The sequence below is a fragment of the Tarenaya hassleriana genome, unplaced genomic scaffold (genome assembly GCF_000463585.1).
Source record: "Tarenaya hassleriana unplaced genomic scaffold, ASM46358v1 Cleome6, whole genome shotgun sequence".
Lineage (NCBI taxonomy): Eukaryota > Viridiplantae > Streptophyta > Magnoliopsida > Brassicales > Cleomaceae > Tarenaya > Tarenaya hassleriana.
Genome location: NW_010968505.1, coordinates 3,649,767 through 3,677,474, shown reverse-complemented (window position 1 = coordinate 3,677,474; position 27,708 = coordinate 3,649,767). Strand labels below are relative to the sequence as shown.

General features: G+C 38.2%; 6 protein-coding genes across 18 annotated transcripts in view; 2 read left to right on the top strand and 4 right to left on the bottom strand.

Moving 5' to 3' along the window:
- Positions 1-230: 230 nt before the first annotated feature.
- Positions 231-6,969, bottom strand: LOC104799366. 11 transcript variants are annotated; one of them, XM_010521854.1, is made up of 9 exons: positions 6,862-6,965; positions 6,291-6,360; positions 3,915-6,213; positions 3,672-3,824; positions 3,398-3,488; positions 3,133-3,278; positions 1,483-3,057; positions 1,047-1,205; positions 231-823 (listed from the first exon to the last, which is right to left on the bottom strand). In XM_010521854.1, the coding sequence occupies exons 2-7, from the start codon at positions 6,306-6,308 to the stop codon at positions 1,973-1,975; spliced, it is 3,792 nt and encodes a 1,263-aa protein (XP_010520156.1). In that variant the 5' UTR covers positions 6,309-6,360; positions 6,862-6,965; the 3' UTR covers positions 231-823; positions 1,047-1,205; positions 1,483-1,972. The 11 variants fall into 11 exon arrangements, with proteins under 11 accessions (XP_010520156.1, XP_010520154.1, XP_010520155.1 ...); XM_010521852.1 differs by having other exon boundaries at positions 3,133-3,281; positions 3,398-3,500; positions 3,672-6,213; XM_010521853.1 differs by having other exon boundaries at positions 3,133-3,281; positions 3,672-6,213.
- Positions 6,970-8,055: 1,086 nt separating this feature from the next.
- LOC104799365 (nitrilase-like protein 2) lies at positions 8,056-10,855 on the bottom strand. Its single transcript, XM_010521843.1, has 9 exons — positions 10,615-10,855; positions 10,045-10,181; positions 9,838-9,963; positions 9,600-9,658; positions 9,308-9,420; positions 9,046-9,138; positions 8,846-8,948; positions 8,640-8,722; positions 8,056-8,508 (listed from the first exon to the last, which is right to left on the bottom strand). Exons 1-9 carry the CDS (start codon positions 10,822-10,824, stop codon positions 8,485-8,487), a joined length of 948 nt encoding a protein of 315 aa, XP_010520145.1. The 5' UTR covers positions 10,825-10,855; the 3' UTR covers positions 8,056-8,484.
- A 1,431-nt stretch (positions 10,856-12,286) lies between these two features.
- On the bottom strand, positions 12,287-13,241 carry LOC104799364 (50S ribosomal protein L10, chloroplastic-like). Its single transcript, XM_010521842.1, has one exon. It carries the CDS (start codon positions 13,131-13,133, stop codon positions 12,480-12,482), a length of 654 nt encoding a protein of 217 aa, XP_010520144.1. The 5' UTR covers positions 13,134-13,241; the 3' UTR covers positions 12,287-12,479.
- A 259-nt stretch (positions 13,242-13,500) lies between these two features.
- LOC104799363 (zinc finger CCCH domain-containing protein 21) lies at positions 13,501-17,160 on the top strand. 3 transcript variants are annotated; one of them, XM_010521839.2, is made up of 9 exons: positions 13,501-13,820; positions 14,083-14,167; positions 14,308-14,448; positions 14,555-14,646; positions 15,642-15,830; positions 15,962-16,092; positions 16,215-16,317; positions 16,431-16,614; positions 16,825-17,160. In XM_010521839.2, exons 1-9 carry the CDS (start codon positions 13,650-13,652, stop codon positions 16,977-16,979), a joined length of 1,251 nt encoding a protein of 416 aa, XP_010520141.1. In that variant the 5' UTR covers positions 13,501-13,649; the 3' UTR covers positions 16,980-17,160. The 3 variants fall into 3 exon arrangements, with proteins under 3 accessions (XP_010520141.1, XP_010520143.1, XP_010520142.1); XM_010521841.2 differs by having other exon boundaries at positions 13,503-13,820; positions 16,862-16,955; XM_010521840.2 differs by lacking the exon at positions 16,825-17,160 and having other exon boundaries at positions 13,504-13,820; positions 16,431-16,809.
- Positions 17,161-20,416: 3,256 nt separating this feature from the next.
- Positions 20,417-23,317, top strand: LOC104799362 (ethylene-responsive transcription factor RAP2-7-like). Its single transcript, XM_010521838.1, has 8 exons — positions 20,417-21,031; positions 21,342-21,367; positions 21,787-21,817; positions 21,918-22,005; positions 22,175-22,299; positions 22,389-22,480; positions 22,953-23,056; positions 23,142-23,317. The coding sequence occupies exons 1-8, from the start codon at positions 20,580-20,582 to the stop codon at positions 23,202-23,204; spliced, it is 981 nt and encodes a 326-aa protein (XP_010520140.1). The 5' UTR covers positions 20,417-20,579; the 3' UTR covers positions 23,205-23,317.
- A 3,354-nt stretch (positions 23,318-26,671) lies between these two features.
- The window catches only part of LOC104799361, a 1,804-nt gene continuing 767 nt past the window's right edge, over positions 26,672-27,708 (bottom strand). The window contains 3 exon segments of the mRNA XM_010521836.1: positions 26,672-27,260; positions 27,351-27,433; positions 27,435-27,688. Coding sequence (XP_010520138.1) covers positions 27,029-27,260; positions 27,351-27,433; positions 27,435-27,688 — 569 coding nt within the window. The 3' untranslated portion in view covers positions 26,672-27,028.

The following is a 27,708-nucleotide window of genomic DNA, read 5'->3' as shown; positions in this document are numbered from 1 at the left end:
GTATATATAAAATTTTGTTGGCAGCCATTATGGTGGTGAAGGGAGAGAATGTAGAGCAGAAGATGTGCAGGACAGATATAGCACTGGACAAGCCTTGCTCCTTTGCGGAGTGCCAACCGCTTTGCTTGCAAAAGTTGAGTGGCACTGGAACTTGCCCTAGTGTTCCCAATCCTCCCAATACTTGCATTTGTGTTCATTCCTGTGGGGAAATGGCTCCAGTGAACTCTTCCTAATCCCAAAACCCATGATGGATTCTATCAAAGTTTGATTGAATAAAAAGGGGCCTACCATTCATAAAACGTCGTAAAAATGAAATGAAATTTCTAAAGTCATCATGGTCAGGAACACCACCGACAGAGACCGTTCTTTTACTCTCTGAACTGAAACAAGACCCATCATGACCATATGCTTGCTTGTCTTCCAATTAAACATGACATCAACCATCAATCATCGTCGTCTCTTTGGTTGAGAATCATCCATCTCTCCAAAGTCTAATTAGAGAGTCGGCTTTTCACACACTGAGGTCATTGTCGAAGGAGCACGCGCACACATTCATCCTCTGGGACAGCTCCGCGCTCGTATTCGTTATAGATCTCTCCAACGAAACCTGACTGGGAACAATGACTGAATCTTGGATAACAAATGGTTCTTCACCGGGTAGATGAGATCATTAAATCCATCCCACACAAATGCCGTCCCCAATGTCGAACATTTTCTCGGGGGACCGAAACAAAAGCAGCCCCAAAGCCAAATCAAAATCCTTCATTCACATAAAAACTTGGTGGGTTTCCTTATTCAATGCATCACACTCTTTTTTTCACTCCTACAATGGGAGTAGTAAAAAAAATCAATCAGAAACGTTCAGTAATACGTACGAGTATACCATCCATTTGTTTCAAGCCAAAATTGCAAGAGATGCTTTAGTTCAAGACATCGACAAATCTTGCGAGAAATCATCAGAGAAGGCATGGAGAGATCTACCACGAAGAATGCTTAAGAGTTCTTATCATCAGTAACGAATAAATAGATAGGACCATCCGACGTACCATTTGAGTTTAATACAGTGCTACAACAGAACAAGCTGTTTGCAGTTTGTTCCGTGAGTGAACCTTTCATTCCAGTTCTAGCAACCCTACTTCTAAGTGTTTTGTTCCAAAACAATCCCACACAGGAGCTGCATTTGACCTTAGGCCGATAAATGATTGCTGCAAAGAGAATTTCCTTTCGATCAAATTCAAACCGTAGAAAGATTTAATAGTCCATTGAAATCCCTCCCTACCAAAAGTAAAAATATTTAACTTCAGGACCCTAACCCATCTCTCAGATGCCCATCTTTCTAAAACAACTGGACATTAACCAGATCTAACAATGGAAGACCATTATGGCTTTCATGCAAAATAGGTCAAGCCTAGGAATCTGAGGTCCAACCCGAAACGAGATATATTCAAATAATATGCATTTATCGATCTTGGTCAGGCATACCTCAAGCTGAATCAGAAGATTTATTCGATCTCACCCGGTAGAGTAAGCAAGAACTTTTTGTTGTTTGTCCAAGGACTCGAATCATTCCTCCCCACTTATTCGTTTGGCCCATCTTGTTCCGTTCAAGTTTGCAGAGGATTGTTGTGCTGTGCTAAGAAGCCTGAGAAAACCCCAAATACGTAGTTTGCAGAATTTTTCCTCCGGTTAATATCCTCTTTCCACATTTATTGAGGGCTTTGTCAAAGTCATCACCCTAGCAATTATGAAGAAATTTATGCAACAGAAGAAACTGATGTATACACAACTAAAACTGCAAAGGTTTGAAGCAATCTAGCAGAGATGTCCTTGGAGACCCCGCCATATTCATTGCAGAATAGCATCCGCAAATCTGGAATGGCTATTTCAAATTCACAGATATTCCATCCACCCATCAAACTTGAACTTGCTGTAACTTACATATTCCCGGGTCTTGGCAGATTTAAGCAAAAACTTATTGGCAACCTTTCTTCTTAACCTGTTCAGCGTCACCAAACTCGCCGTCTTGCCAAAGTTCTCCACCGTGCCTCGAACTTTCTTCCTTCTCAAAATTCCTTGCTCTTTCAAATGTATTCTCAGCAAAGTTCTTATTCTGTCTATCATATTCCCTTATGTTTCCCCGTTCTTCGGTTTCAGCGGCATCTTCCTGTCCAAACCTCATAGAATCAGGGTCGTTCTCAATATTAGTAGGCCCGCAATCACCTGTATTAAAGGATGGTCTAAAAGGGCGGATGCCATCATGTCTATCACCAAACCTTCTTCTCTCAGCATTTACATTAACACCAAACTCACCAAACCGATCAGAATGACTTGGACCATCAAACATATTATCACCATATTCAACTCTTTCTCGAGAATCCATGATGTTAAATTTCCCATGGTTTCTAAAAACACGATCAGGCTGATTCCTGAAAGAGATGCCCGATCTATGAAAACCACGACCTCTTACAGAGCCCATCTCCCTCAAACCATTTGATGGTCTCGCCGAATAAGATGGAGAACCATGTCTTCTAACAGCCATATCTCTCGGAAAACCAGAATGGTCGGGTGATCTCATCCTCTCCACACTGTAACTTGGAGATGATCTCCGACAAGGAAAATCTGGATTCCCAGCAAATCCGTCTGGAGATCTATTCCTAGACGATGAGCAAGGACCCGGGGACCGTGCTCTTGTCCTAGTCGGAGATCGTGAACGAAACTGAGGAAAAGCTCTTTTGTGGTTGGTAGAAAAATTTCTTTGCCCGCGAACGAAACGACCATCCAAATCTTCATATGGACGTTGAGGCCTCGCCATAAGGTCTATATCGTTGCGTGGTAAGCCCCTAGAAAATTTCTCACCATCTCTACGCCCATGAAATGCAGATGCATCATCCGAGTTTCTTGGTCCTCTGTGTGTAAATGAATTACCAGGGGACTGCCTTCTCGAAAATGAATGAGGGAAAAAAGTTCCTTGATCATTCCAAGTCCTTCTCCCTCTGCGAAAACTCCTGACAAAAGCACCATCCTCACGAGTGTTTCCATAATTATCGAACTCAAAATCTGCATTCAAAAATCAGAGTTATTGAATTCTAGAGACATGAAACTATCTACCAGAAAACTTTGAAATAAATTTACTTTCTGAGCCGCGATCCCTTGGCTTGAATTCTGTTCGATCAGAGAATCTCCATCTGCCAGGCATGAAATTCAATCTTTGGTTCCCAAAATGGTTATGGTATCTTTCCCGTGAGAATCTGTAGGAATGATCATTGAAGACTTCATCTCTACTACAAGTAGCAGATGGAAAAACAGTCACATAAACAAATACAAAATGAAATCACAAGGAAACAAAACAAAAGAAAGGGAAGAGGGGTTAAGAGGAAAAAGGGCTCAGAAATGTCACCTTCCTCGCGAGAAAAATTTCCTAGATTCAAGTGGGAGATCAGAGAATCTTTCGCTTTCCACTTGTGATGGCCCAAAGCTTCCCGAAGCATCTAATATTTTAGCTGAAGATTTATCAGAAATGCGAGCCAAGTTTATTATTCGGCTATGACTACCACCACGACTGAACTCCTTAGGAGGATCACCAGAAGAAATGTCTGCCCCGTAAGAAGCTGTGCTACTCCTATCTATTATTTCAGGGTTTTGAATGTTAACACTTGATACTGTAGACGCACCTGAAACACCTTCACTTGCATGAATGACCTGATAGGACGAGCGACCACCATCCTGAATGATTTGGCCTTCTTTTTCACCTGAGTCATCAAGTGCTTTCCCTTGAAATTCTGGAATAAGCCGCTTAATCTCGTCTTCACTGCTCGGCATATCAACTAATTCCAACAAACATGAATCATCATCAGCATATTTCTTAAGTTTAGTTTCACGTGATGTACCAGAACATGCTTTGCTACGTTCATTACCAGTTTTACCACGGCTGGCAGATTCACTCCCTCTGTTATCAATATGGCTGGAATTTTGAAAATCGCCACGAAATACAACTGCAATGTCCATGGTTTTAGTTTCAGAATCACTACACTTTGCATGTTCCATCTTACTCTTCTTAGCAGGTGGATTATCTTCTGAGACAACTGCAGCAGCTGATCCTTGGACCTTACCATCCTCATTGATTTTGTTATCTTGGTTCTTTTTTAACTTAGACAGATCATGACCACCATCAGACTCAAAATCAGAGTCGTACAACTCTTCCTCCAGCATATCACCAGACAAATTGATCTTTTCTTCGTCACTTAGAGAGTTTTCATCTGTTCTGCGTGAATTAAGAGGGAGCTCTTTCGATCTGGAGGTCTTGCAGTCACCTACAGTCTTGTCTTCAGTCAAGGAAGCAACAGTCGCAACAGACACATCGCAGTTATTATCAGCTAGACCAAAACTTGGGGAGATCATATTATTGGTTTGAGCATGCTGCAATTTCTTGTGTAATATGCCATGAGCTTCAGTGCTACTCTGAGCTGAATTTTCATGCAATGAACATTCAGAATAGTTCAAGTCACCTGGAGTTTCAGTCATTCCAGTCAAGGGCACAGGTACTTTTCTGTAGCCACTGGGAAAAGGCATTTGTTTCTCCTTCTGATTTGAAGTAGAAATAGTAGGCAAATCAAGCATATCATTACATTGCATTGTTAAGGTATCTGCTTGATTTGCTTTTCCATCTTTCCTATTGACAGCTTCAGATTGATTGCAGTAATTTGGTTCAACTTTTATTGGCGTAGGATTCACCAACTTTGAAAAACCAGATGAGGAAACAGCTCTCTGGCAGTTCCCAACTAGTTCCTGTTTCGCGTTGTCACTCGATAATTCAACAGGACAAATGTTGGTACTCTCAGTTTCATGAGTAACAACTTCATCAAGATGTTCTGACTTGACAATTCTAAGACTCACAGAATTTACATTCCCAGCTGCCATCATTGGCCAGGAAAAACTTGTACAAGCAGAACCGGTCTGGGTTGTGCTAACCAATAAAGGAGATTTCTCAATAGAAGCATACGAGCTAAGGCCTAGACTAAGTGAACATCTAGAACTATCTTGATGATCAGACAGCATAGAAGCCACAACATCAGATTTCAATCCTACATTTCGCTTTTCCTGTTCTTCAGAAACAGATTTTGTGGAAGCAGTTTCATCAAAACTACTTGATGCCTTGTCGTCATGACGAGGTGTGCTCTCACTGATTAAAAATGAAAGATTTGTTTTACCTACACTCGTGCAATCTTCATCTTCCCAAGCATCCATGGTAGTATTTAAGTCCCAATTCGATCTGTTAATACCATTGCATCTGCCAGGATCAGTAGAAACAGATATACCATCAGTCTTATGTGGAGAACAAAACTCTTTGCTTAATGTCAAGTTCAATGCAAGAGATTCATCTTTCTGACCGCGATAAATACTATTGTCAGTCTTACAACCCAGTGATAGATTAGCAGTACAAGAACCAGGAGATAGATCTGCTTGGCATCCTGCACTGACATTTTTCTTGTCACACGTCTCCTCAATCATGCTACGTGTGGTAAGAACATTTTGATATACTCCCTTCCCAATTTCTCCTGAACTGAAAACTAATCCAGAACTTTCAGACTCAATAAGCTTCCCTTCGATTGTTAACTTTTCCGAAGAAAAATATTGCATTGAACTACTGACTATGCCAGAACCAGAAGGCTTAACAAGCTGCTCTTTTCTCTCAACATCTGTGAATGAAACCAAAGAACCTGGTAAGTCCACCTTAGTTTTTACTTTACTTTGATCCACAATCCCTTGGGCAATATCTTCAGCGTCTGCTGCTGTCATCTTCTCTTTTGCAGAACCAAAGACTTCATGGGCACCTGTAACATTACCAGGTTTCTCTGTCTTCCCGACATTCCCCATCAAATCAGACTGAAACAAACGGTGTTGTCCTTCAGTACTCAAAATTGACCGATCAATGGTTTTCTGATCTGTTACAACAGCGGTAACACGAGTCCCTACCTTTTCATGGGCTAATGTCTTTTCAATATTTGGATTCACATCTAATGAACACGAAATACTCCCTGTATTACCACTACCACCACCACCACCTTGCTCATTAGGTTTACAACTGTTTTCAGACGGTGCTGAATAAGCTTCTTCGGCAGGCGGCGACAATGGCCGAACAAAGAACTTCCTTTTCTTGATTGGAATACCTGCATTCAGATCACTACACAGCCACGAAGACGGCCTCACCGGAGTCTGAAACCAACCAAATACAAAACATCAATGCATGACTATCTGAAACAAGAACTTATTAATTTCGATGAGACAAACACCTCTTGGTTCCCAGACATAGTTCGTAGCTCCAAATGCCCACTTCACTTTTACACTGTGTCGCCACTTCACCTAACCATTACAGATCATCAGTTCCTAGATTTACGGAGAAGACAAACGAAAATCAAACAGATTTGAGATCAAAAACTAAATTTCCACAAAGTAAGCAAAACCCTAATTGACACCACAAACTACAACAGGAATCAGACATAATGAACGAGAAAAACTAACGAAAGAAAAAAAAACACCTCAATTGAAAACAGTAAAACACAAACTCAGAATCCACCAGACGAACACATCTGCTTAAATTTAGAAAAAAACAAGCGAAGAAAAAAACACTAGAACGAGACCGATCCTACGAATTTCCGATCGAACAAGTGAAAAATAATACCTCAAACCACGATCGGGGGAAAAAAATCCAATAACTGGCGTCGACCAAATCGACCGGTAAAAACGAGTGATACAATCAAAGTACAAGAAAAATATATGAAATAAACATCGGAGAACTCCAAACTAAAAGAACATCTGAGAGGAAAATGGAATGATCTAGGGGGAGAGAGAGAGAATTTCTACCAGAAAATCAGAGAGAGTGATTGGGAGAAACAAAGGAATGGGAGAGTTTCCGGGAAAATACTGAAGAAGGAAGAAAATGAGAGAGATGATGATGCGAAGCTTGAGAAGAAGGGCTTCAGAGCACTTATTATAATGAGAGTGAGTCAATTGACTTTTCCACCCCTTTTTTGTTTCTCTTTCTCCTTCTATTGGAGGGTGCAACCTGGTGGCCCCCATACGCTTTATTTTCCTTTCTTTAATCGATATAAAATAAATAAAAAAATACAAATAAAACTCTAAATTCCTATTATTTTTTTATTAAAAAGAAAACCGTATATGGTTCGTTGTGTGCGTTTGGAATTTACCAAATGACATCGTGTCGTGTCGTATCTTATTTGCATTTATTGGAGCACTTTATTTATCTTTTGCCAATTTAAATTTAGATTTATGGTTTTTCTCCATATTACAACCCTAACTAGAATATGAAATATCCATCCCATATAACAAAATAAATTATTGAAGTGTCTATCATTGTATGACATATTGTATCATGATTTAAAGTAGATATTCATTGAAATAAGTTAATTTAAGTTTATTAAAATGAAATATAGAACGAAGATCAAATTCGAATCTATGATCATTGAACGTATATTTTACTAAAATTTTAAGATCTAAAAATATCTAATATAAGTAAGAGCATTAAACTAAATACAAAGGATAACAATATAAATTTTCCATATTCCCCCACAGGTTTTCTATCATTTTATATAGTTAGCCCGATAAAACATCTTTAATATTTTCTATCATTTAATCTACTGGCTAAGTATTAATCCATTGCCGAAAAAATAAGATATTCAAATCCAACAAATATTATAAACACAGTCATAGAATTAAATCATTAATTCATAAATCTGTCATTATCTGTCTTTTTATCCGTATCCATCACTCATATATATATATATTATCTATGATTTCAGTGAATATGATTTTTTTAAAACACCTGAACATAATAGACAGTAAAACAAAAATTTCTTGTAAAAAAATCAATTATTTTTTTAATAAAAATCGATTAGAATTTAACAGAAACCTAATATAAAAATCTAATAGATGTAAATATCTCAAAAGTGAACAATTCAAATTCGAAAATACCCGAAACCAGAAATTTCTAAATGTTCTAAAATATGGCAATTGTTCATAGTATCTTAAAAGAAAAAATAATGAACAAAACTTAAGATGCATACGTAGATGTTGATGGCATTGACATGTTCTTCCATGGAAAAAACACCATCATCATCATCATCATCAATACCATTAATCAAACTCTCCTTCCTATGATATTATTACAGATTGCCCATCAAAACCTTTACTGCCGCTGGTCGAAATTCTGGTTCGGTCCAAGAAAAACCAAACTAAATATAACCGAATTCGGGATATCATATGTAATAATGAACGGGTCCATATGCTTCAAGACTCAAGAGTATTCCCACATAAAATCATACTATCATTATTTAGGAAAGAACGTGAACTCTTCCTAGATTCACAAGAGACTTACTTCTTTCCAGATGTCGGAAAATTAACTGCCAACCTGATTGATAGGACGAAAGATCCAAGAACCAAACTTCCCAGAAAAAAACAGCACCATCTTCACAGATCTATCGGCTTCCGGTGCTGCAGGACAAAAATTTGGCAAAACCAGAGATTTTTCACAAGGGCCAAACAGAAAACAAGAACATAAATTAGTTTGGCTCTGTTTTTGTTTTGTCCATATGACAGAAAGTATGTTCTTGTCGTGCATTTACCTTATCGATTGGCATTTTCGTCCTGACCGAGTCAAGGAAGGAAAAATCGATATCTGCCATGACAATGCCAGTGGATACTCGGTCTGCAGCATCGGTCCAGGTTATGTATTAGTATCAAACCCATCATTTTGCGCGGGATAATGAGAGATTTCACTCTCTGTCAAAACATTTTATAAACACGGGAAAGGTTACAAAAGTTACTCTACCGGGTAATCTCGCAACTACAGATCCCCACGGATCAATTATCACCGTGTCTCCATAGCTTTCTCTTTTCTCGTTATGCTTTCCAGCTTGCGCAGCTGCTATGACCTGATATGATGAATCAAAACCGAAATAAGAGACAGTTGAGTTGGAGCGGCGACTAAAATGTTCAAAAAGGACATATATGATATGAAGATCTTCATACATAACACTGGGTTTCGATTGCTCGGGCTCGAAGAAGAACCTCCCAATGCGCCTCCCCAGTGACCTTGGTGAAAGCCGAAGGTACTAATAAAACCTGCAAAATTTGAGCTTTCTCATACTGCAGATTTTTCATTTTTTTTCTCTTCAAACTCAGTTTCTTTATCTTTGTTCAAAGCCAAAACTAGTTCTTGTTTAGGTTTTCTTTCGGTTCTTTCATCGACTGACAAATAACCAGAGCGCAGATTTACAGTGTAGGATGTCACCTGTGCTCCATGGTTGAACCTGAGCTCCTGATATATCTTCGGGAATCTCAGATCGTAACATACTGTAACGCCTAGACGTCCAACAGGGCTGTCTACGGCAACAATATCCTTCCCTGATGACAAGAGACACATGAGAACACATCGGTTACAAATCATCTGCGTGTGGAGAGAACGGTGTTCGAGTAAGATACGGTAAAATTCATGATTTAAGAGGGGTAATCTAGGCAATGCTAGCTGATAAGACGTCGATACGAAAGTAATTAGCCAATGAGACAGGCAAGATTCAGCCTACCTGGAACTGTAAAGCTGCTTTCCTTGTACGAGCTTCCCCCAGGAACATCAACATCAAACCTTCAAAACAAAAAGGAAGAAGCGGTCGCGTCTTATAGTTAGAGAGAGAATCATAAGAATCTTTCGCGAATAATTCAGATAAAAGGGCATATCCTTGAGAAAAACCCGAATGCAAAAGAGAACCATATCAAAGAAAGATCCACTCGAGAAACCGAGATCATAAACTCAGTAGTTATTACAGATGCATTTTCCGGTAAGTGCTTCTGATAACCCCGGCATCATCAATCACTACATGTGTATTACACAGACGCGTTTCATCGAATCTTTCTTGGAAGCCTCCAAGAGACAACCAAATGTTTGAGTCCCTGAAACAAACGACAAGTTAACAAGCGATAAGGAAAACGTTCTAACGAGTTCAACCGACATGAACCAAGAACTGCCGCTACCTCGCCAGAGAGCAGTAACGCTGCATCACAGGCCCATCTAACGGCTCCGCCACTCTCACACTGTCCCCTTCCTTTGCACCGACATAGGAGAAATTCTCCGGGAAGCAAATCAACGTTGCCCCGGCAGATGCAGCTTCCTTTTTGCCACACACAAGTAAATGCAAAAAACAATACAAGTTAGATCAACGAGCCGACACTATCATTTACTTGCACAAAACATTGTAAATGGTTAGAATAATGTGTTTCCTCCTTCAAAATAAGAACTTCTACCCAGAAACATGAATTTCGGTATGAACACGAAAAAAGTCACTTCACCATTGCTTAAAAAGCTAATCATTTTACGAAGCAAATCATTCTGTGTTCTTATTTCATCGCATTCTTAGATTTCAGAAACAGAGAGAAAAAACCCCCAAAGTCACATCGGATCAAAGTAAAGAGAGTTCAAGAATATGCACGGAAGATCGATTGGCCAAACAAACGAAACAATTTTCGGCATAGAATCAAATCAAAACCATAAAGAATCGAAATCCGGGCGAGAGAGAGAGACGATAGGGGGTAAAAATACTGCACTTTGACAAGACGAGAGCAGGTGGCGAAATTCGCGGCCAAATCGTTGACCGAGGTCATCTGAACGGCGGCAACTCGAGCGGTGTTCTTAGCCGCGGATGCCATGGTGACCGGAGACTGAACCGAGGCGGCGGCGCGTGAGATAACACGCGGAGATGGAGAAGCAGCAACTTTGGCGAAGAAATCGATGGAGACAAAACACGAGGAGGTCATCCCCACGTGTAGTCGTTTTTTTTTTACACAAGTAGATCACCCAATGTGTTAAAATTCCAACTGTTAAAAACATTGTAATAATATTATTTTATCTTATATTCCACCGTACAATATTTTTATTATCACTTTGTTTCTAATGTTTTAATACCATTGTAATAATCCAAATCAATTTATTATATCATGATATTTTTTTATTGTTATATCTGTCATTAAATTATATAACTAACCATAAAATTATCTTTTTTTTGTTTGGCGGCTCTTCGTTCGGACCAAAACCGAGATCGTTTTTTTTTTCCCTTCAATGAATTCCCAGTCTCAAGAGTGATTTTGGGTGTTTGTTATGTTTCTGAACGGAATTCGGATTACGGAATTATTTTGATATGTATGTGACACGTTCCAATGAAGAATATTATTGGATGATTCTATCAAATCCTGTTTGGTTTCCAGATTATGAATGTGGAGGATTCAAAAAGATTCTGGTTTAGTTGTTGGTATATTTGATGAAAGGGTTGAGAGTTATGTGAGTTATGTTTGCGAATAAGCATGTAGATATATCATGTATGTGTCCATAGATGAGTATAAGCGTGTGTATATGTATATAAATGTGTATATCTATGTATAGGTGTATTATACGAGTGTATTTATGTAAATGTCTATATAAACATATGCATATAAGCATGTATATATATTTGTATCACAAACGAGGAATGAGGGTGATTTTACCTCAGCGGCTTTAGTCGCCCCACTCACCCTCTTCATTTGTTGTTTTATTGGTGACACTGGTCAGATATCACTGCATACTTCGTAGATACATCTCTTGCGGTCTTTGGTTCATCTCATTCGCCTCTTAATTCTCTCCCCTCGTCATCTCACCGTGCCCTCTCGCTTCACCTCATGGTCGCAACTTGCCTCAACCTCTCGCACTAACCCGTCAGGCGAATATCAGTGAATACCCAAACCCTCACCGTAACTCGTAGGTGTCCGAGATATGGATTTGAGAGTCGGGACTTGGGAAGCTGTCGGACAATAATGGAACATCGGTAGCCGTATTTTACTTTTAACTAAAAAATAACGCAAATGGTTGATGACAAGCCAACTCATATTGAGGTTGTGGATTCGAAACCGGGTATGGAAACTCTCTTGAGTCGGTCAGTTTCGGTTGGTTTAACTACTCTGCGTGGTTTGCCGGCTGTTGCGTAGGGTCGGGGGTTTACTATTCGCGATACCGATTGTTCGGCCCGAACGCTGTGGGGCGATGCGGAATCCGGTCTGAAGAATCGTATGGCGGGTTCCCATCTATTATAAAAAAAATAGCGCAAGTGGTTTGGACGGTATGGCTCGGAATCTGTGTCGGAATTCTCCGAGATCTTGTGAACTCGAAATCATCTCATCCAAGAGCCGGTCTCGGCTTTGGACAAGCGCTACATGCCAGCAGAATGCAATGACTACGAGGCGAAGAAAGTGCTGTCTCTGCAACTTAAAACTCCCATAACTGTCTGATCAGATCGAATGATCGATCAATGCCAAGATTCGGAATTCCATCTCCACGCTAAACAATTCAATTGCCTATCAAATGAATTCTGAGTACAATGACGAATGATACCTTACATTGCAAATTTGCAATCCACTTCCGATTACTTACACTGTCTTCTCCACTACGCACCACTCTCATCTTCTAACTTCTTCACATAAGCTTTAAGCACCATCACGACATCTCTCGCCGGGGCCTGCAGAGTACTCACCAGACCCATCGCCGGAGACTGCAGAGCTCCGAGCATCTTCGCGTAAACCTCGGCCCTTGTCGGCATCGTCTCGAGCGCCTTGAAATCGCCCGGACCGTAGAACTTCCCCTCGAACACCGCGCCCGCGAAGTCATTCTCCTCGAGCTTTCTCTCCTTCTGGAAACTCCTGTAGGGTTTGATCGCGGAAGGAATCTCGTCGGTGTGGACGAATAGCCAAGCGTTCATGCCCTTCATACACGGCTTGAGGGCCTCCCATTTGGTGCCTTCGATGGCTTTGATGACCAAAGTGTTCTTCGCGACAAGAACCTTCGTGGATTCGGGCATAAACCTCCTGAGATCTTGGAACTGCTTTACGGTCAGACCCTTGTAGTTGATTGCTGCGAGGAGGTGGCAATTCTCGAGCTGGGTTTTGACGGACTCGACCGTTTCCTCCTTCTTGGATCGGGAAATGGCGCATTGGATGGTAGGGAGGGAGAATTTCGAGTTTCTGGGTTTTGGGTTAAGGGTTTTGTGGTGAGAGAGAGGTGAGAGAGAGGAAGAGAAGGAGAGGAGAGTGGCCGCTTCCATTGTTGAATGGTTTTGGGGAAAGAGACGATGGATAATTGAGGGGTTGGAGGAGAAGAGGATAGGAGCGCGACGAAGTTTTTTTTTTGCCCCCTATTCTTTTTTTTAGCTTTCTCATTTTTTTTCTTTTTTATTTTATGCTTTATTTAGACGGCTTTCTAGTGTTATGATTCATGAATTGTAACATTATTTATGTGTCGATCAATTATAATTTGTTTAAAATTAAACTAATAAAAACCATATGTTAAAAATAAAATGATTATTATAATTGACGTTTTATTTAGATTTTAAAGAACATGATAAGTTTTATGTTTTTTAAATAATATTTTTTGTAACGCAATAAAAGAAAAAAAACATTTGTAAAGGAAAAAGGATTAGGGTACTCACATTCATCAGCTAGAGAAACCCTAATTTAAGACATTGGGTATCGCCCCTTCCTTTCGATCGATCCTCGTACACTTGCCACTCCAATCTGATAAGATCAGTTGCTGCGTTTTGTGATTACTCTCTGCGATTAAGATGCCGCCGAAGCAGCAAGCGAAGGCCGATTTGGCGAAGAAGCAGAAGGTCGTCGAAGACAAAACTTTCGGCTTGAAGAACAAGAACAAAAGTAAGAATGTGCAGAAGTACGTTCAGAATCTCAAGCAATCTGTTCAGCCCAAAGTCGACCCGTCTAAAGTCGCCGTCAAGGTTCGGATTGTCTCCAGATTCGGTGGATCCATTTCCGCTATTTTGCTCGGTTTCCATGAAATTTTTGTGATTTTTTCTGTGAATCGGGAGATGTGTTGTCTGATTTTAGGTTTCGTGGATTGTTTAGACATGTGAAGCTTGGATATAGTTCTATCGTTTACAGCTTTTTTTGTCGTACATTTCTTCCAAACGAGAGGCTTTATGAAATTTCAGTTTGCGATTTCTCCTTTAATTCTTAAGGAAAAGTGATTTTTGCGGGCAGAAAAAGAAAGAGGAAGAGAAAGCGAGAGAAAAGGAATTGAATGAGCTGTTCAAGGTAGCGATTAGTCAGCCGAAAGTCCCCCCAGGTATGTATGTTCCATGGATGCTTTCATTTCATCTGGAAAATGTGATCTTTTTTGTTTTCTGCTCTCATTTTCGTTGCTTATCGATTTCGTGGCCTCTGGTTTTTCATTGATATGACGGTGATTTGGTGAATTTTTCACAGGTGTGGATCCAAAGTCGATCCTTTGTGAATTCTTCAAGGCAGGTCAGTGTCAGAAGGGATTCAAGTGCAAGTTCTCCCATGATTTGAACGTACAAAGGAAGGGTGAGAAAATTGACATATACAGCGATAAGCGTGATAAAGGTAAGAAGCCATGCGTGGTGGTCTGTTGTTATGTCAATCCTTTCTGAGCTGATCTTAAATGTTATTTGTTTTGTTTGGTCTTATGATGTTTTTGTTGCGTTTAAAGAGGAGACCATGGAGGAATGGGACCAAGAGACCCTCGAGAAAGTCGTGGAATCAAAGAAAAACGAGTATAACCAGAACAAACCCACAGATATCGTATGTTCTTTCTCTTCCCTTATACATATCATATTGATACCTATTTTTGGGTTGATATGTTGCCAGACGTTTCTGGAAGGCATCTGTTCAAATGTACAAATCTACCATTGGATGTGTTTCCTCTGATATATACCGTAAACATGGGAATACATTGTGTGTATGTACGCTATATGATCTCAAGCCTTCACTGTGAGATGGGTTCTCACAGATTAGACTAAATAATACATCTGCTTTACTTTTGAGAGTAGCTGATATGAGATTCTGTGGGCATCATGTGATTTATTACCTCATGTTGATGGCAGAAATCGGCTTGTGAACATCCTTTTTGCTTCTTGTTGAAGTGTTTATTTCAATTAAAGCTTTGTTAAGATTGGTTGTAATCACTTTTATGCAACTGTTTAATAGAAGACACATGTGTTAGCCTGTTATGCCTCGTTTCTTTGCTTGCTTTTGGAATCTGTGGAATTTGGGGAAGAGGTAGGTTAATTTTTTAGGTGTGTGTGTGAGGAAACTGTTTTGAGAAGTTTTTTATTCCAAGGCGTACCATGAAGATTGAGCATATAGGGGGCAACAATGAAAAACAATGGCTCACATCCTGGTGTTACGGCATCGTAGTTACTGCTTCGTCAAACTAGATCCTTCAAAATGCTTTTTGCCTTTGAATTTATGTAATGACTTCTTGTGCAAAAGGAAAATGGAAAAATGTGCTGAATGTTATCTATTACCAGTCAACAAGGTCATATAGTTCTGGGTCGCCAGGAGAAGGTTTTTGGACCTCGTTCTGTAACTTATTGGGCTGTTTGCATGGTTCAATATTCAATAACATTGTAGATCCTTACGATCTAAGCATGCCTTTCGGCAATTGTTGTTTTTATGAATAGTTTTTGAATGGGCATGCTCGATGTATGAAATTTTATGCTGATGAGATTTTGTCATTGGGTGATAATAAGCTATTGCATTATTGCTAATCATTTTTGTAATGTACCTATGCATAGGTTTGCAAGTACTTTCTGGAAGCTGTGGAAAAGAAACAGTATGGTTGGTTCTGGGCTTGCCCAAATGGCGGCAAAGATTGCCATTACAGACATGCTCTTCCTCCTGGATATGTCCTAAAATCGCAAATGAAAGCCCTCCTGGAAGAGGAATCGCAGAAGAGGCCAGTAGAAGAAGAGATTGAGAACGAGGTGAGATTTGTCTACGTTTCTGAATATGATTTACTCTCCTTTATCTTGATGGACCCTTTATTTTATGCTTATGGGAGACTTATTTCATGAGACGTTCCTACAATTGATTTTTTCTTTGTCTTTTGTTTCAGCGAGCTAAACTGACGAAGTCAACTCCAATGACTCCGGAATTATTTATGGAATGGAAAAAGAAAAAGATGGATGAAAGGGATGCTGGTTTGGCTGCTCAACAGGCAGAGAGAGCTAAGAATGATCGTATGAGGTGTCTATCTGTTATTCAGCTATATGCCCCACTGCTTGCCTCTTTTTTCTGCTGCAGTGTTTCTCGTCGCCTTGAACATATGTTGAACTCATGAGTTGGCTCTCATCCTCGACGTGTTTCAGTGGTCGGGAGCTGTTTCTTGCCAATGCAAGCTTGTTTGTGGATGATGCCGAGGCTTATGAAGATTACGAGAGAGAAAAAGAACCTGAGCAGAGTGATCAAAAGGTTACCTTCTCTCTCGCTCTCATGCACAGTGTATCCGTGTAACGGTGTGGATATTGGTCTGTGTGGGAGCGTTTTGGTTGATTGATAAGATTGATTGAATTTTTTTCTCTCAGGCGAAGAGCAAAGAAACTGAAGCAGGACCAAGCGCTTCCGCTGTCGCTGGTAATACGTCCAAGGATGTCGATGAAGACGAGGACGTCGATGATGATGATGACGACTTGGACATTGATGAGCTAAATGAACTCGAAGCAAGCTTGTCGAAAACTTCCATCCAGATTCATGAGCCGACCAATGCAGGTACATCTTGAGATGATTGTTCTGAGAAATGCTCATGTAGATCTCAGATTTGCTCTTTTCCTATTGCGGTGAAAAACAATCTGCTGTCTGAATATCATCGTTTAGAACTTGAACGTTTTTCCGACAAAACACCCTTTTTTTGTCTCGCCTGTTTCTATTCTAATGTCGTGTCATATTTATCCGTCCGTGATCTAATCTTTATCTGATCAGTATCTTTACACCAATGGTTCGGATATCTTGTGAAAAGGCCGAGGGTGAGTTTAAGGCCGAGCCGAGGGCGAGAGCCGAAGGCTGACGGTGAGAGGTTGAGAAGGGCAAGTGACGATGCCCGTGCACGAGGGGCGAGGCTCGCTTATGACGCTTAGGTTTTTTTGCTGACGGAAAATTTAGGGATTTGAAAACAAAAAAAAGTCATTAAATTTTCACATTTAGGGATTTCGATTTCCTCCTCTATTCTCTAGGCCGAGTCGAGGGGCTAGTAAAATACTAAAAAAATAATAAAATCTAAATCTAACTAAAATAAAATATTTTTTTTGGTTCGGGTTTGGTTTGGTTTCGGTAAAAAAATATATTTTTCAATCGGTTTTTTCGATTATCTTTTTATTCGGTTTGGTTTTGGTTTTGTCGAGTTTAAAAAAATCATAACCGTTCAGTTTTGATATCGGATTCGGTTTGGATACAATTATGTTTTATTCGGTTAATAATCGAAATGACTATCCCTAGTGGAAAATGTGGGATGTAAGTTTTGGGTTCTTCAATGAAATATTCAAAATTTTCTAATTGTTCTTCTGCGCGTTGGGTTTTGTCAAAAATGAAATATATTTTAAACTTTTTTGAATAGTTTGAAGAGATCATAATGCAACTAGTTGCTGAAAGAATTCAAATGTTAACCAAACTCATTAAATAAAATTATAATTATCAGTCTGACTTTTGTTCTCGTGATCTACATTTTAACTAAATATATACTTTTCACTTAAATAAACCATAATTATATTCTTGAAAATGTGTTTGATCGTCTCTAAATCGATTATACCGTAGAGACAACGTACGAATACAAGTTTAGGAAATATTATATTTGAATATATATATATATAATTTATTTTTGACCGTATGATATAACAAATATGCGAGTATTGTAAGATACGTATATATATATGTATATAGGTATACGTATCAGTGGATGTAAGGGCCGTAAGCCGTAAGGCATGTTATGACGTAAGCAGTGACGTTTTAACACCAAACAGGATAAAAACACGTGTCAAGGCAATGCAGCAACCCATTGGTCCCCACTAAACACTTACTTCTTATGTAGACGTGGCATCATATGATGCGCTTGTATGAGAAGGATAATCCACATTGTTAGATAATAATTAACAATTGGCTAAATGAGGGATATTCCTTCGGAAAAAATAAATGGCATAATTACTCTCGTCATTTTGATTATTAACCAAATAGTCGAATTGAATCGAATAAGATATAACTATAAATTCATAACTGAACTGATTTCAACATAAAAAATGAGTAGTTATAACTTTTTTAAATCTTAAAAAAACGAAATCGAAGCGGCCAAATGTATTAAAAAAAATCATCCATTTTTTTTTAAAAAAATAAGTTTTTTATAACAAGGAAAAATCGAAGCGAAGCGAATTTTATCTAAAAAATGACAGATTATAATTTTTCTATAACCCAATCAAAATTCCAAACGGTCACCCTAGACATAACAAAGATCTTATCATTTTTTTTTCAAAGAGAAAACATCAGAAACTTGTGTTTCAATTTATTTTGGAGAAAAGTCAGAACAATAAAATTAATTATATTTGTCTTAATGTTTCTTTTAAAATCTGTAATTTTTATATGGTCTATAACAATTATTTATTTTCTCCATATTCGCTTTTAAAAAATTTAACATTTATTAGAAAACAAAATATCACTCTAAAAATATTATTTATAGTTACTATTATTATCGAAAATTTTCATCAGAATCTATTTTTTATATTAAGTATTAAAATATTTAAAATAAAATTATATTGATTAAAAAGATGATATTTAAATTTTAGAATTGTTATGTAAAAAAAATATTTTTCAAAAGACTTTCAATCTACACGCTAAAACTTGTTTAGTCAAAGAGTTTATAAAATAATCATAAATGAATACAAAAACCAATGCATGATTGAACTAAAAAATTAGCAGTTAAAGTTAAATTAAGGTCGCAAATTAAGAATGAAATCGTGCATTTAAATTGTAAGATGAAAAACGTTCCATTTTATGTGGAAACCTTCATGCATGGACTTGACTTGGGCCTACACATATTTATATTTAAATTAATGTGATATAGTCTCTCTCTCTCTCTCCCTGAGTATACAATAGCTATCAAGTGGTACATCTTTATTATATAAAGACTAAATATTATCAAATTATATGTTAAATAAAATTCAATTAAAGACGGATTAAACATAGTTTTAGACAAAATTAAGATAGCCAAATATGAATAAAATATTAAATATATTTTAATGTATTTTCAACATACATTTTAATAAAAATGAATTTAAATCGAATATAGATAGAATTTAACAGTAAATATTTAATTAATATAAGTTTTTTGTTAAATAAATATTTTAATATATAATATATGATATATATATATATATATATATATATATCCAATCCAACTCCTTATATATGTGTGTGGGTGCCCATGTATAGATAGTAGGGGTGGTTACAGGTCGGATACTCGGAAAAATTGAGATATTTGGATCCGGGAGGTTTGGATATTTAGTTATAAGATTTGTATCCGGGATTTGGTATTTACGAGTATCCGGGGTAAGGGTATCCGGAATAATGATCGAGTATTTATGGGTATCCGGATCCGGATTTATTTAAGAAAAACAACAATATTCATATATAAAATTTTGAAAAAATGAAGATATATTTATAAAAATTGATGAATTATGATAAAATATATGAGACAAAGGAGATAATAAGAGATAAATAATAATAAATTTAATTTTTTGAATTAATATTAAAATATATGAAATTATTTAATCTAAAATAATTATATTTTATAAAAATATTATATAAATATAAAAATATAATTATTTATAATCATAATTTTCGGGTATCCGATTTTAAAAATTTTATTATCCGAATTTAGATTCGGATTCACGGGTATTGAAAAGTAAGATTTAGATTCGGATTTGAAAATTACGAATACCCTAAAATCGGGTATCCGTGAGACGAGTATCCGAGTGCCCAGCCCTAATAGGTAGGAGATAATTGTCCACATTAACTAATTACCGTACACTTTTATTTTCTACAAGAAATGGGGCCATGCATATAGGTAGGAGATATTACGTGTCCATATCTATTAATTACCGTACGCTTTTTTTTTTGGATACAAGGGAAATTACCGTACGCTTTTATTTTCTACAAAAGAAATAGGGAACGCTGACACGAAATTAATTTATCGATTTATCTTTTCCTTTATTACCTTTATATGTTTTACAATAAGTCTAAACTAATTTAATTTATAGTTGGCTTAATATACGCTTATGAGTTATAATTATTATTATTATCATGAGAAATAATTGAGTGATTTTTATGTAAAATGCTTGTGAAAGACATGCATGCAATCCACGTGCTTGATTGACTTGTCCATATTGACTTTTATTGAAGGATTGAAGAGTTCCGAATAATAACCAAACGAAGAAATAAAAACAGTTAGAGAGTAGACAACCCAACATCTCCATACCCGCTTTCTATTCTCTTGTAAATTTTATTTCATTTTCTCGTTAACGAAACAGCATCTCTCTCTCTCTCTCTCTCTCTCTCTCTCTCCTCAAGTACATCCCTTTGGTTTCTTTCCTGTTTGGTAAAAGTACAACCCTTTCTTGAATCTTGTCTGTCCAATAAATTATCTAGAAACTTGCCAAAAAGGGAAGGGAAAGAAGAGAGGGTGAGAAAAAGCCATGCACTTGGATCTAAGCCTCGAGATATTTTCCGGAGACGGCGAATCTCCGGCCGGTGAATATCACGGCAACGGGGAAAACCCGGCGGTGAAATCGGACAATCTTCTCAAAGATTCTGGAATCTTGTCGGAGGAAGATTCGGGGGCGTCAAGCTCGTCGGCGATCTACTCCTCCACCACAGGAGGCTTCATCAGCTTCGGGATACTGCAAAAAGACAAAACTATCCCTTCGCCGGAATCCTCTAACTTTCCGGCGATTTCCGCCGCCGGAGAAAAAGGGTTTGAGGAATCGTCAGATGGGGAAAAGTGGCTGAAATTGTACGACGGATCCAACGACGGAGACAGTAAACCGGAGGGGAAGAGGAGGAGCCCGCGAGGACCACGGTCCCGGAGCTCTCCTTATAGAGGTGTAACCTTTTACCGGAGAACCGGTCGATGGGAGTCACATATATGGTACATTGTTTCATATTATATATCATATCTTATAACATATTTTGATATATTCATCATTATTTGAATTTCACATTTTATATTGGATTAGCCCTAACGTATACTTTATCTTAAAGTTTTTGGTCTCGAGACGAATCACTTGAATTAAGTGTCTCACAAAAGTTTAAGTGCCCACAACACTCGGATTTCACCGTTCAATAAGCTTTTGGCAACTACTTTGAAATGATTATATATATATATATTAGATAATTTCGATTACATTTACATGGTTACATAATTTTTTACTAATTTGTGATTATGTTTTGGCTCATAGGGATTGCGGGAAGCAAGTCTATTTGGGTAAGAATAAGAACACATATAAGTTATAACTACATATACTGATGCATAATTTATAAATATAGTATTGTAAAAGGTGTCTGTAATTTTATTTTGTATCGATACATTAGAAACATTCAAGATCCTGCAGTCTTAGTTATAACCCTAAATATACAGAAATTTTATTGACATTAATTGTTGATATTCTTACCAAAACCACTGCTGCATTTTACTTTTCAATCTCTGTACACACTCGAGAAGACATATATATATATATATATATATATATATATATATATATATATATAGTATTTTGAATATTTGTATTTACTATTCAGAATTACACCTATAATATAATATTACACGTTTATAAATATATAAGAAGCATTCTCCCGTAATATAACTGATAACGCATTTGCTTCATTTTTTGTTCTAAAACACAGGTGGCTTTGACACCGCCCATGCAGCAGCTAGGTTAGGCTGTCTTGTTTCTAGTTTTCTGTAAAAAAAAAAACATAATTAATCAGTTCATTAATTATTATATCTTGATTATATGTTTAAATTAACATCCTAGAGCATACGATCGTGCGGCTATAATGTTCCGTGGACCTGATGCTGATATCAACTTTGGAGCTAGTGATTATGTTGAAGAAATGAAACAGGTGCATATATATATATATATATATGTGTGTGTACGTATATATTTATATTTATAATACTGTAATGGGCGTTATACTATATGAATGATTAAGTGTACTAATCCATGATTACTCATTAACTATAATGTCAACATCTAATCAGTAAATGACTGATTAATTGGTTACTAATTAGATGAAGAAGTTGACAAAGGAGGAGATTGTTCTGGTGATTCGGAGGCAAAGCAACGAAGATAGAAACCTCTACAGATTCAGAAAGCAGTGGGAGGCTAAACCGGTTCAATGGGTTGCTCGTGACAAGTATCATCGCTCTCCATATATATACATATATATATATATATGTTCCATATATAATTTGTTGTTAATTATATGAATTTTTTGCACGTTAGGGTTTGTGAAATATCGGAAATCGGATACAGTAATGGCATTCGGACGGATAGATATGGAATAAGGACATCGTTTGGTTCATCGAGCGGCGAAGGTACGTACTTGTTTCCATTTCGTAAATTCATATAAGTAAAGCTTGAATATCGGTTATTGTTTCCTCTTTGTAAAAGAGTATTCACCCACACAAACAAATATCCTCAAAGCATGGTTTGAACCAGGGCCGGGCGCAGACGGGGTACCCGGACCTTTTAGGATACCCGTCTCAATCTCATTCTTGTCGGGTTAATGTTTCGATCTCAATCTCGTGAGATCCGGGTATCATATCTCGGGTACCCACGACACAAGATCGGTCTCATCATCTCACGAATAATTACATATGAGAATTCACGAGATAGGATATCCGAAAACCCGCGGGTCTCGGGTAAAAAAGCCCACCCTAGTTTGAATCCATGGCCGTGAGATAGCAAACCCTTAGGTCACAATAGCCTTATCTTTCAATTGCCTGCTCTATCAAGTGTTCTATAATATCCGATTTTCGGTATTGTCTTTGGGCATACAATATGTAGAGCAAAACCTCGAGCTCAGCCTCGGGATTTCTCCTGATCATGCAAATAATATCGATAAACCCGAGCGAGATCTTTCCCAAAACTATACGGGGACGAACTATCAGGTAATCTACTCACCCGTCCGATCGGTCGAAATATAAAACTTTCTTGGCGATCTGTGATACGAAATGAGATTCTACATTTTTGCAGATGATGATGATGTTCAATAATAGGAATCACGAACGTGACAAAACACCAAGCGTGAGGCTATAACACGTACACGATCCCTGCTCTATCTCTTGGGCGCTTTGCTTAATTTGTTGGAGCTTTATAATGTTTCTTGAAATGTATCACATTACGAAATAATTAGACAGTCACACCATGATTTCGACCAACCATTTGATGATTTTTTTTTATATCAAGTTTTCCATGTTTCTCAAATTATATAAGATATATAAAATGACGTCGATCATAAACTTGCAAATATTTTGTGCCCTAAACTCTTCATTTTCTCTTTTCTTACAATGTGTCTAAATATTTTTCAGTTCGATTTTTCTTTTTTGCAAAATCAAGTTGATGAAAATGGCAATAATTGCATATATAATATATACTTGATATAAATGGAAACCTATACGTTTGAAATGGATGAGATGCACTAAATACTATAGGAAGTGGATATTTAATTTGGTCAGTCCACAACCGAACATTATAAATTTTTTTTTTTTTGGATGAAATGTGGGTGTCGAACATTACAATTTTGGTAAAGCTAAAAATTTTATGAGTTAAAATCATGGGAAACGTGACTATATATGTCTTTTGGATTCCCATGACCATATAAACCCCTCACATTGGTCGTAGGGCTGGGTGTTTCGGTTCGGTTCTTCGGAACCGGACTGAACCGAACCGTTAAAACGGTATTTTTCCCGACCCGAAATCGTTGTTATTTCCCGAACGGTACCATTTTTAGAGAACCGAATTTTCCCGGAACCGAACCGAACCGAACCGAACTTTAAAAATCCCGAAAAACCGAATATTTTTAAAGGAAATCTAATATTTTTTTTTAATAAAACACGGAACCGAACCGAATCGATACCGAAACTGAACCGAACTGAATACAATAAAAAACCCGATTGGTACCTATTTTTGTAAAACCGAAAAAACCGAACCGATCTATTCCGTCCCGAACCCGAACCGTTTCCCGAAACACCCACCCCTAATTGGTCGGCTCCATTATTATTTTTTAGATATCTTGGTATCTAAAAAATTATATCCAGTTACATATGGGAGTTTTTTTCTCTTTTGGATTTCACTTTTATTTTTAATATTTATTTTCTGATTTTTTTTTAAATTCTCCTTTGGGTTTTATATTTGATTTGGTTTAAATGCAAACAAATATATTTTGTTCACTCTCACGTATATTGATCTCTTTCGGTTGTTCAAAATGAATTTCTTTTAGTTTACAATCATCATTTTAAATAAATTTTTCCATCAACTTGAGTTTATATCATCGCATCACATTTTGATACATGTAATTAATTAATTTTTTTTTTTTTTGTAAAAATAATACCTTTTTTTAAAACTAATGCCTATGGTTTTTTGTCAGTTTTTCTGTCTTAATAGGCTCAAATTTTTTCAAACCCCACATAAGGCCCATAATACATCTCCCCCGTCGTCAACTTGCTTCAAAATGAACTGTCGTTTCTCTCCAATTAAACGGCACGTAGTCCATAACGAAAATATTAAAACCGCAATGCATATCTCTCTGTCAAGCGACAAACGAAAACTCTCTCTCTCTCTCCCCCGCACGCAGGGAAGGTGCTTCTTCCTCATCTTCTTCTTCTGCAAGCAAAATGTGGTAAACTGTTAACTCTGTCATGTCTCAAAATCCTAGGTCATCCCATCCGTACAATCCTCTTCTCCGTCTCGAGCTCCAACCACAAGCCGTCGGCGCTATTTCAGTTCCGTGCGCGATCGTTGTCGTCGCGGCGGAGGCTCCCGCCGCCGCTACGGTCCGGTCGCAGCCGCAACATGCCGTAGAGTGGGGTGAAACTAGTTCGCCCTTGGACTACGCTAAGCTTTTTATTCCCATTCGAGTTTATTTCTTGTCCACTGGGTCTGTATTTCTCGAGTATCAGAGAATTCATGCGAATGGACGTAAGTTCTGGGGAATTAGGTTGCAACGAGGATGATATTCCTGTTTCATGTCTATTGATTGATACGTGGAAATTGGACTTGAACCCTAGAGGTTTAGGGAATTTGATGAAAATTCACGTTGATGCCCAAAGGTGAATGTGATTGTCTGTGATCGTTTTGGGCATTTGGTGAAGATATGATTGAAGCATTTTTGGTTGTGATTGCGTTGCAGTGTTGATTTGAGAAGCTTAGTTTGAGCAGAACAAGCATAATTTCATGCCACCAACTTCACGTATGACTAACTATGTGGTTCTTCGTTTCGATATTCAGTCTGATCCCATTGTAAGTAGAATGGTTCTTTGTTCCAAGTTTGTCATTTATTCTATTTAGGGACTATCCGGTCACCGTTATTACCACCTCGGTTCTCGTTGCCTTCACCTAGTGAGGTGTACCTTATTGATTGCGTATTGGTCGTTCGAAAAGTCTTGATGTATATCTTTTATTCGATCCATTGAATTACGTACCAAAAGTTTTCTCTACAAGGAATTTGAGATCAATGCTGTTTCGGGGCAAATGTGGTTTGCATAAGTGGAAGTGTGTGTGTTTACATGGTAGATTTTCAGTATAGTTTGATCGTCTTGCTTAATGTATTGGAACACTTGGTTAATGAGTATCCTAAAGTTGTGGAGAGACATGCTTCGTGATTGCTTCCTGATATGCAAAAGGACGGTGAGAGCTCTTCAACCCATTTCTTTCTTTTCCTTGAACCGGAAAGTGAAAGCCTCTTAACCCGTTTTTAATGTCTTCTTATCCTCGGTGTTGCAAAATCACAGAATATGAAGTGAGAGAGAACCCGAATCTGAACACGTGGATGCAGGGGCAGATTGGATTACTTGATGTTGCAGTTCTTGAATAGACGGAATCAGAATTATCGGCTATGTTCTTGGCAATGTGTTGCTCTTGGTCGGCAGGTATACATGTGAAGACTAGATATGTTTTCTGTGATTCAAATGCATAGCTTAGATTTTGTTAAAGTATGGGTTTTATCAACATTCCTCATAGGTTGATGTTGATGGTGTGGTTGCAGAGTTTACTATGGATAGGAAAAAGCTCTTCCAGTTGGTAGCAAACTAAAGGGTAACGCTCCAATCTTGCCGACGTTATTCTAAAGCTTGGGCTGTTCGAGAGGTAAGACTTGGTTCTTTTTGTGGCTGAAGGAGATCCTTTTATCAGATACTCTTACTATAAGAAAGCTTGCTTATTATTTTCGCGGGAAAATCATATGCGCGGGAAACGTATATGCGCGTGAAAAAGCCAACCTTTGCTAGAAGTAACGTTGAATTGACGGATTGACCGCGTGATTTGGAATATGCTCAGATTTCAGAGTACCTTGGGGACAAAATTTGAACAAATCCAGAGGTTTGCAAGTCTTGGTTTTAATCTGAAAGTTTGTAGAGGTAATTTCCGTATTTTACGTGCTCGAAACGCTATTGTATTGTTGTTGTTATCCATTCATAATTTCCTCGCACTTACGTACATACGTAGACATCGTTATATATGCATGATCGCGTCGTAATTGTTTGATTCTATGTGAATATCTTTGCAGCGCAACAGCCGGTTTCTTCAGGAAATCCGATTTTTTCGAGTGGTTCGTCATCATTCTGATCATGCAGAGATCTTTGTAATCATCTGTTGGAAATATAGGCATAAACTTGTAGGTTTCAGTGGCAGAAAAGCAGATTTCGCCATTGTTATTAGATGCAGAAACCTTATTTCTCTCCCCTATGTAAAAGTAACTCCGAATTCAGAAACATAAGAGTTTTGCATTCATAATATGAGCCAGATAATCCCACGGTCTGTAATCTTCTAACCGAAACCTGAAAATTACAACTGCAAACTATCACAACACATTATTTATTCTGAAGAGGGGGGGTCAGACCCTAGGGTTGGACACGGTTCTGGTGTCAGGGAGAGCCGACATAAGAGGAGGAAGCGTCGGTCGGGGACCTAGGGCCCTTCCGAACGTACTTACGGGCCCAGACGTGCTTGCCGTTGATGGTGAACTTGTTCTTGCTCCGCCCGCTTAGCATCATGGGAATGTTGGAACCCGAATGCAGGACCATCCTCGCGTACAGCGGCTGCTCGTTTCCCTCCACTTCTTGCATATGAATCACATCGATCACATCCCCAAACCTCCTTCGAAAAACCCGAGAGAAACGTCCGAAAATCAGTGCTGATACATATACTCGAAACCGGTAAAAGATCAATCTAGTTTTCGATAGTTACCTGGTGAAGAAGCTGCGGACTTCGGGCTCGGATATTGGGTACCCTTTTGAGAAAGTGAGGAATATAGTTCGGTCGTCTGACGCTGCCGCAGTCGCTGCTTCCCCCGCCGATGTTAAGAACCGTGCTTGGCGTTTCAACGACAGGAGGAGGGGGAGGAGGAGGCGGCATAGTATTTGCATCAGTAGGAGCATTTGTATTGTGGCTACTGTCTTGTTGATCGTTCAAAACAAGATTCTGCATCGCGGATTCGACGCTGGATTCGCCGCCATGATCGGGGACGCGATGGATAGAACTGAACATCATCATCCGATTAATCTCCTCCTCCGCCTTCTTCCGCTCTTCGCGGCGAAGGTACGTA

Excerpts from the sequence above, each read along its gene's own strand:
- LOC104799366 (XM_010521845.2), bottom strand. Across the intron at positions 3,282-3,397 it reads AAATTTTTCTCGCGAGGAAG|TAGAGATGAAGTCTTCAATG; the intron begins GTGACATTTCTG and ends TGCTACTTGTAG. Across the intron at positions 3,058-3,132 it reads AAGGGATCGCGGCTCAGAAA|ATTTTGAGTTCGATAATTAT; the intron begins GTAAATTTATTT and ends TTTTGAATGCAG.
- LOC104799365 (XM_010521843.1), bottom strand. The coding sequence starts at position 10,824 with ATGACCTCCTCGTGTTTTGTCTCCATCGATTTCTTCGCCAAAGTTGCT. Across the intron at positions 8,949-9,045 it reads CAATCGAAACCCAGTGTTAT|GTCATAGCAGCTGCGCAAGC; the intron begins GTATGAAGATCT and ends TCATCATATCAG. Across the intron at positions 8,509-8,639 it reads CGAAAATGCCAATCGATAAG|CACCGGAAGCCGATAGATCT; the intron begins GTAAATGCACGA and ends TTTGTCCTGCAG.
- LOC104799364 (XM_010521842.1), bottom strand. The coding sequence starts at position 13,133 with ATGGAAGCGGCCACTCTCCTCTCCTTCTCTTCCTCTCTCTCACCTCTC.
- LOC104799363 (XM_010521839.2), top strand. The coding sequence starts at position 13,650 with ATGCCGCCGAAGCAGCAAGCGAAGGCCGATTTGGCGAAGAAGCAGAAG. Across the intron at positions 13,821-14,082 it reads CGTCTAAAGTCGCCGTCAAG|AAAAAGAAAGAGGAAGAGAA; the intron begins GTTCGGATTGTC and ends TTTTGCGGGCAG. Across the intron at positions 15,831-15,961 it reads AAGAAGAGATTGAGAACGAG|CGAGCTAAACTGACGAAGTC; the intron begins GTGAGATTTGTC and ends CTTTTGTTTCAG.
- LOC104799362 (XM_010521838.1), top strand. The coding sequence starts at position 20,580 with ATGCACTTGGATCTAAGCCTCGAGATATTTTCCGGAGACGGCGAATCT. Across the intron at positions 22,300-22,388 it reads CAATGGGTTGCTCGTGACAA|GGTTTGTGAAATATCGGAAA; the intron begins GTATCATCGCTC and ends TTTGCACGTTAG. Across the intron at positions 23,057-23,141 it reads ATACGGGGACGAACTATCAG|ATGATGATGATGTTCAATAA; the intron begins GTAATCTACTCA and ends ACATTTTTGCAG.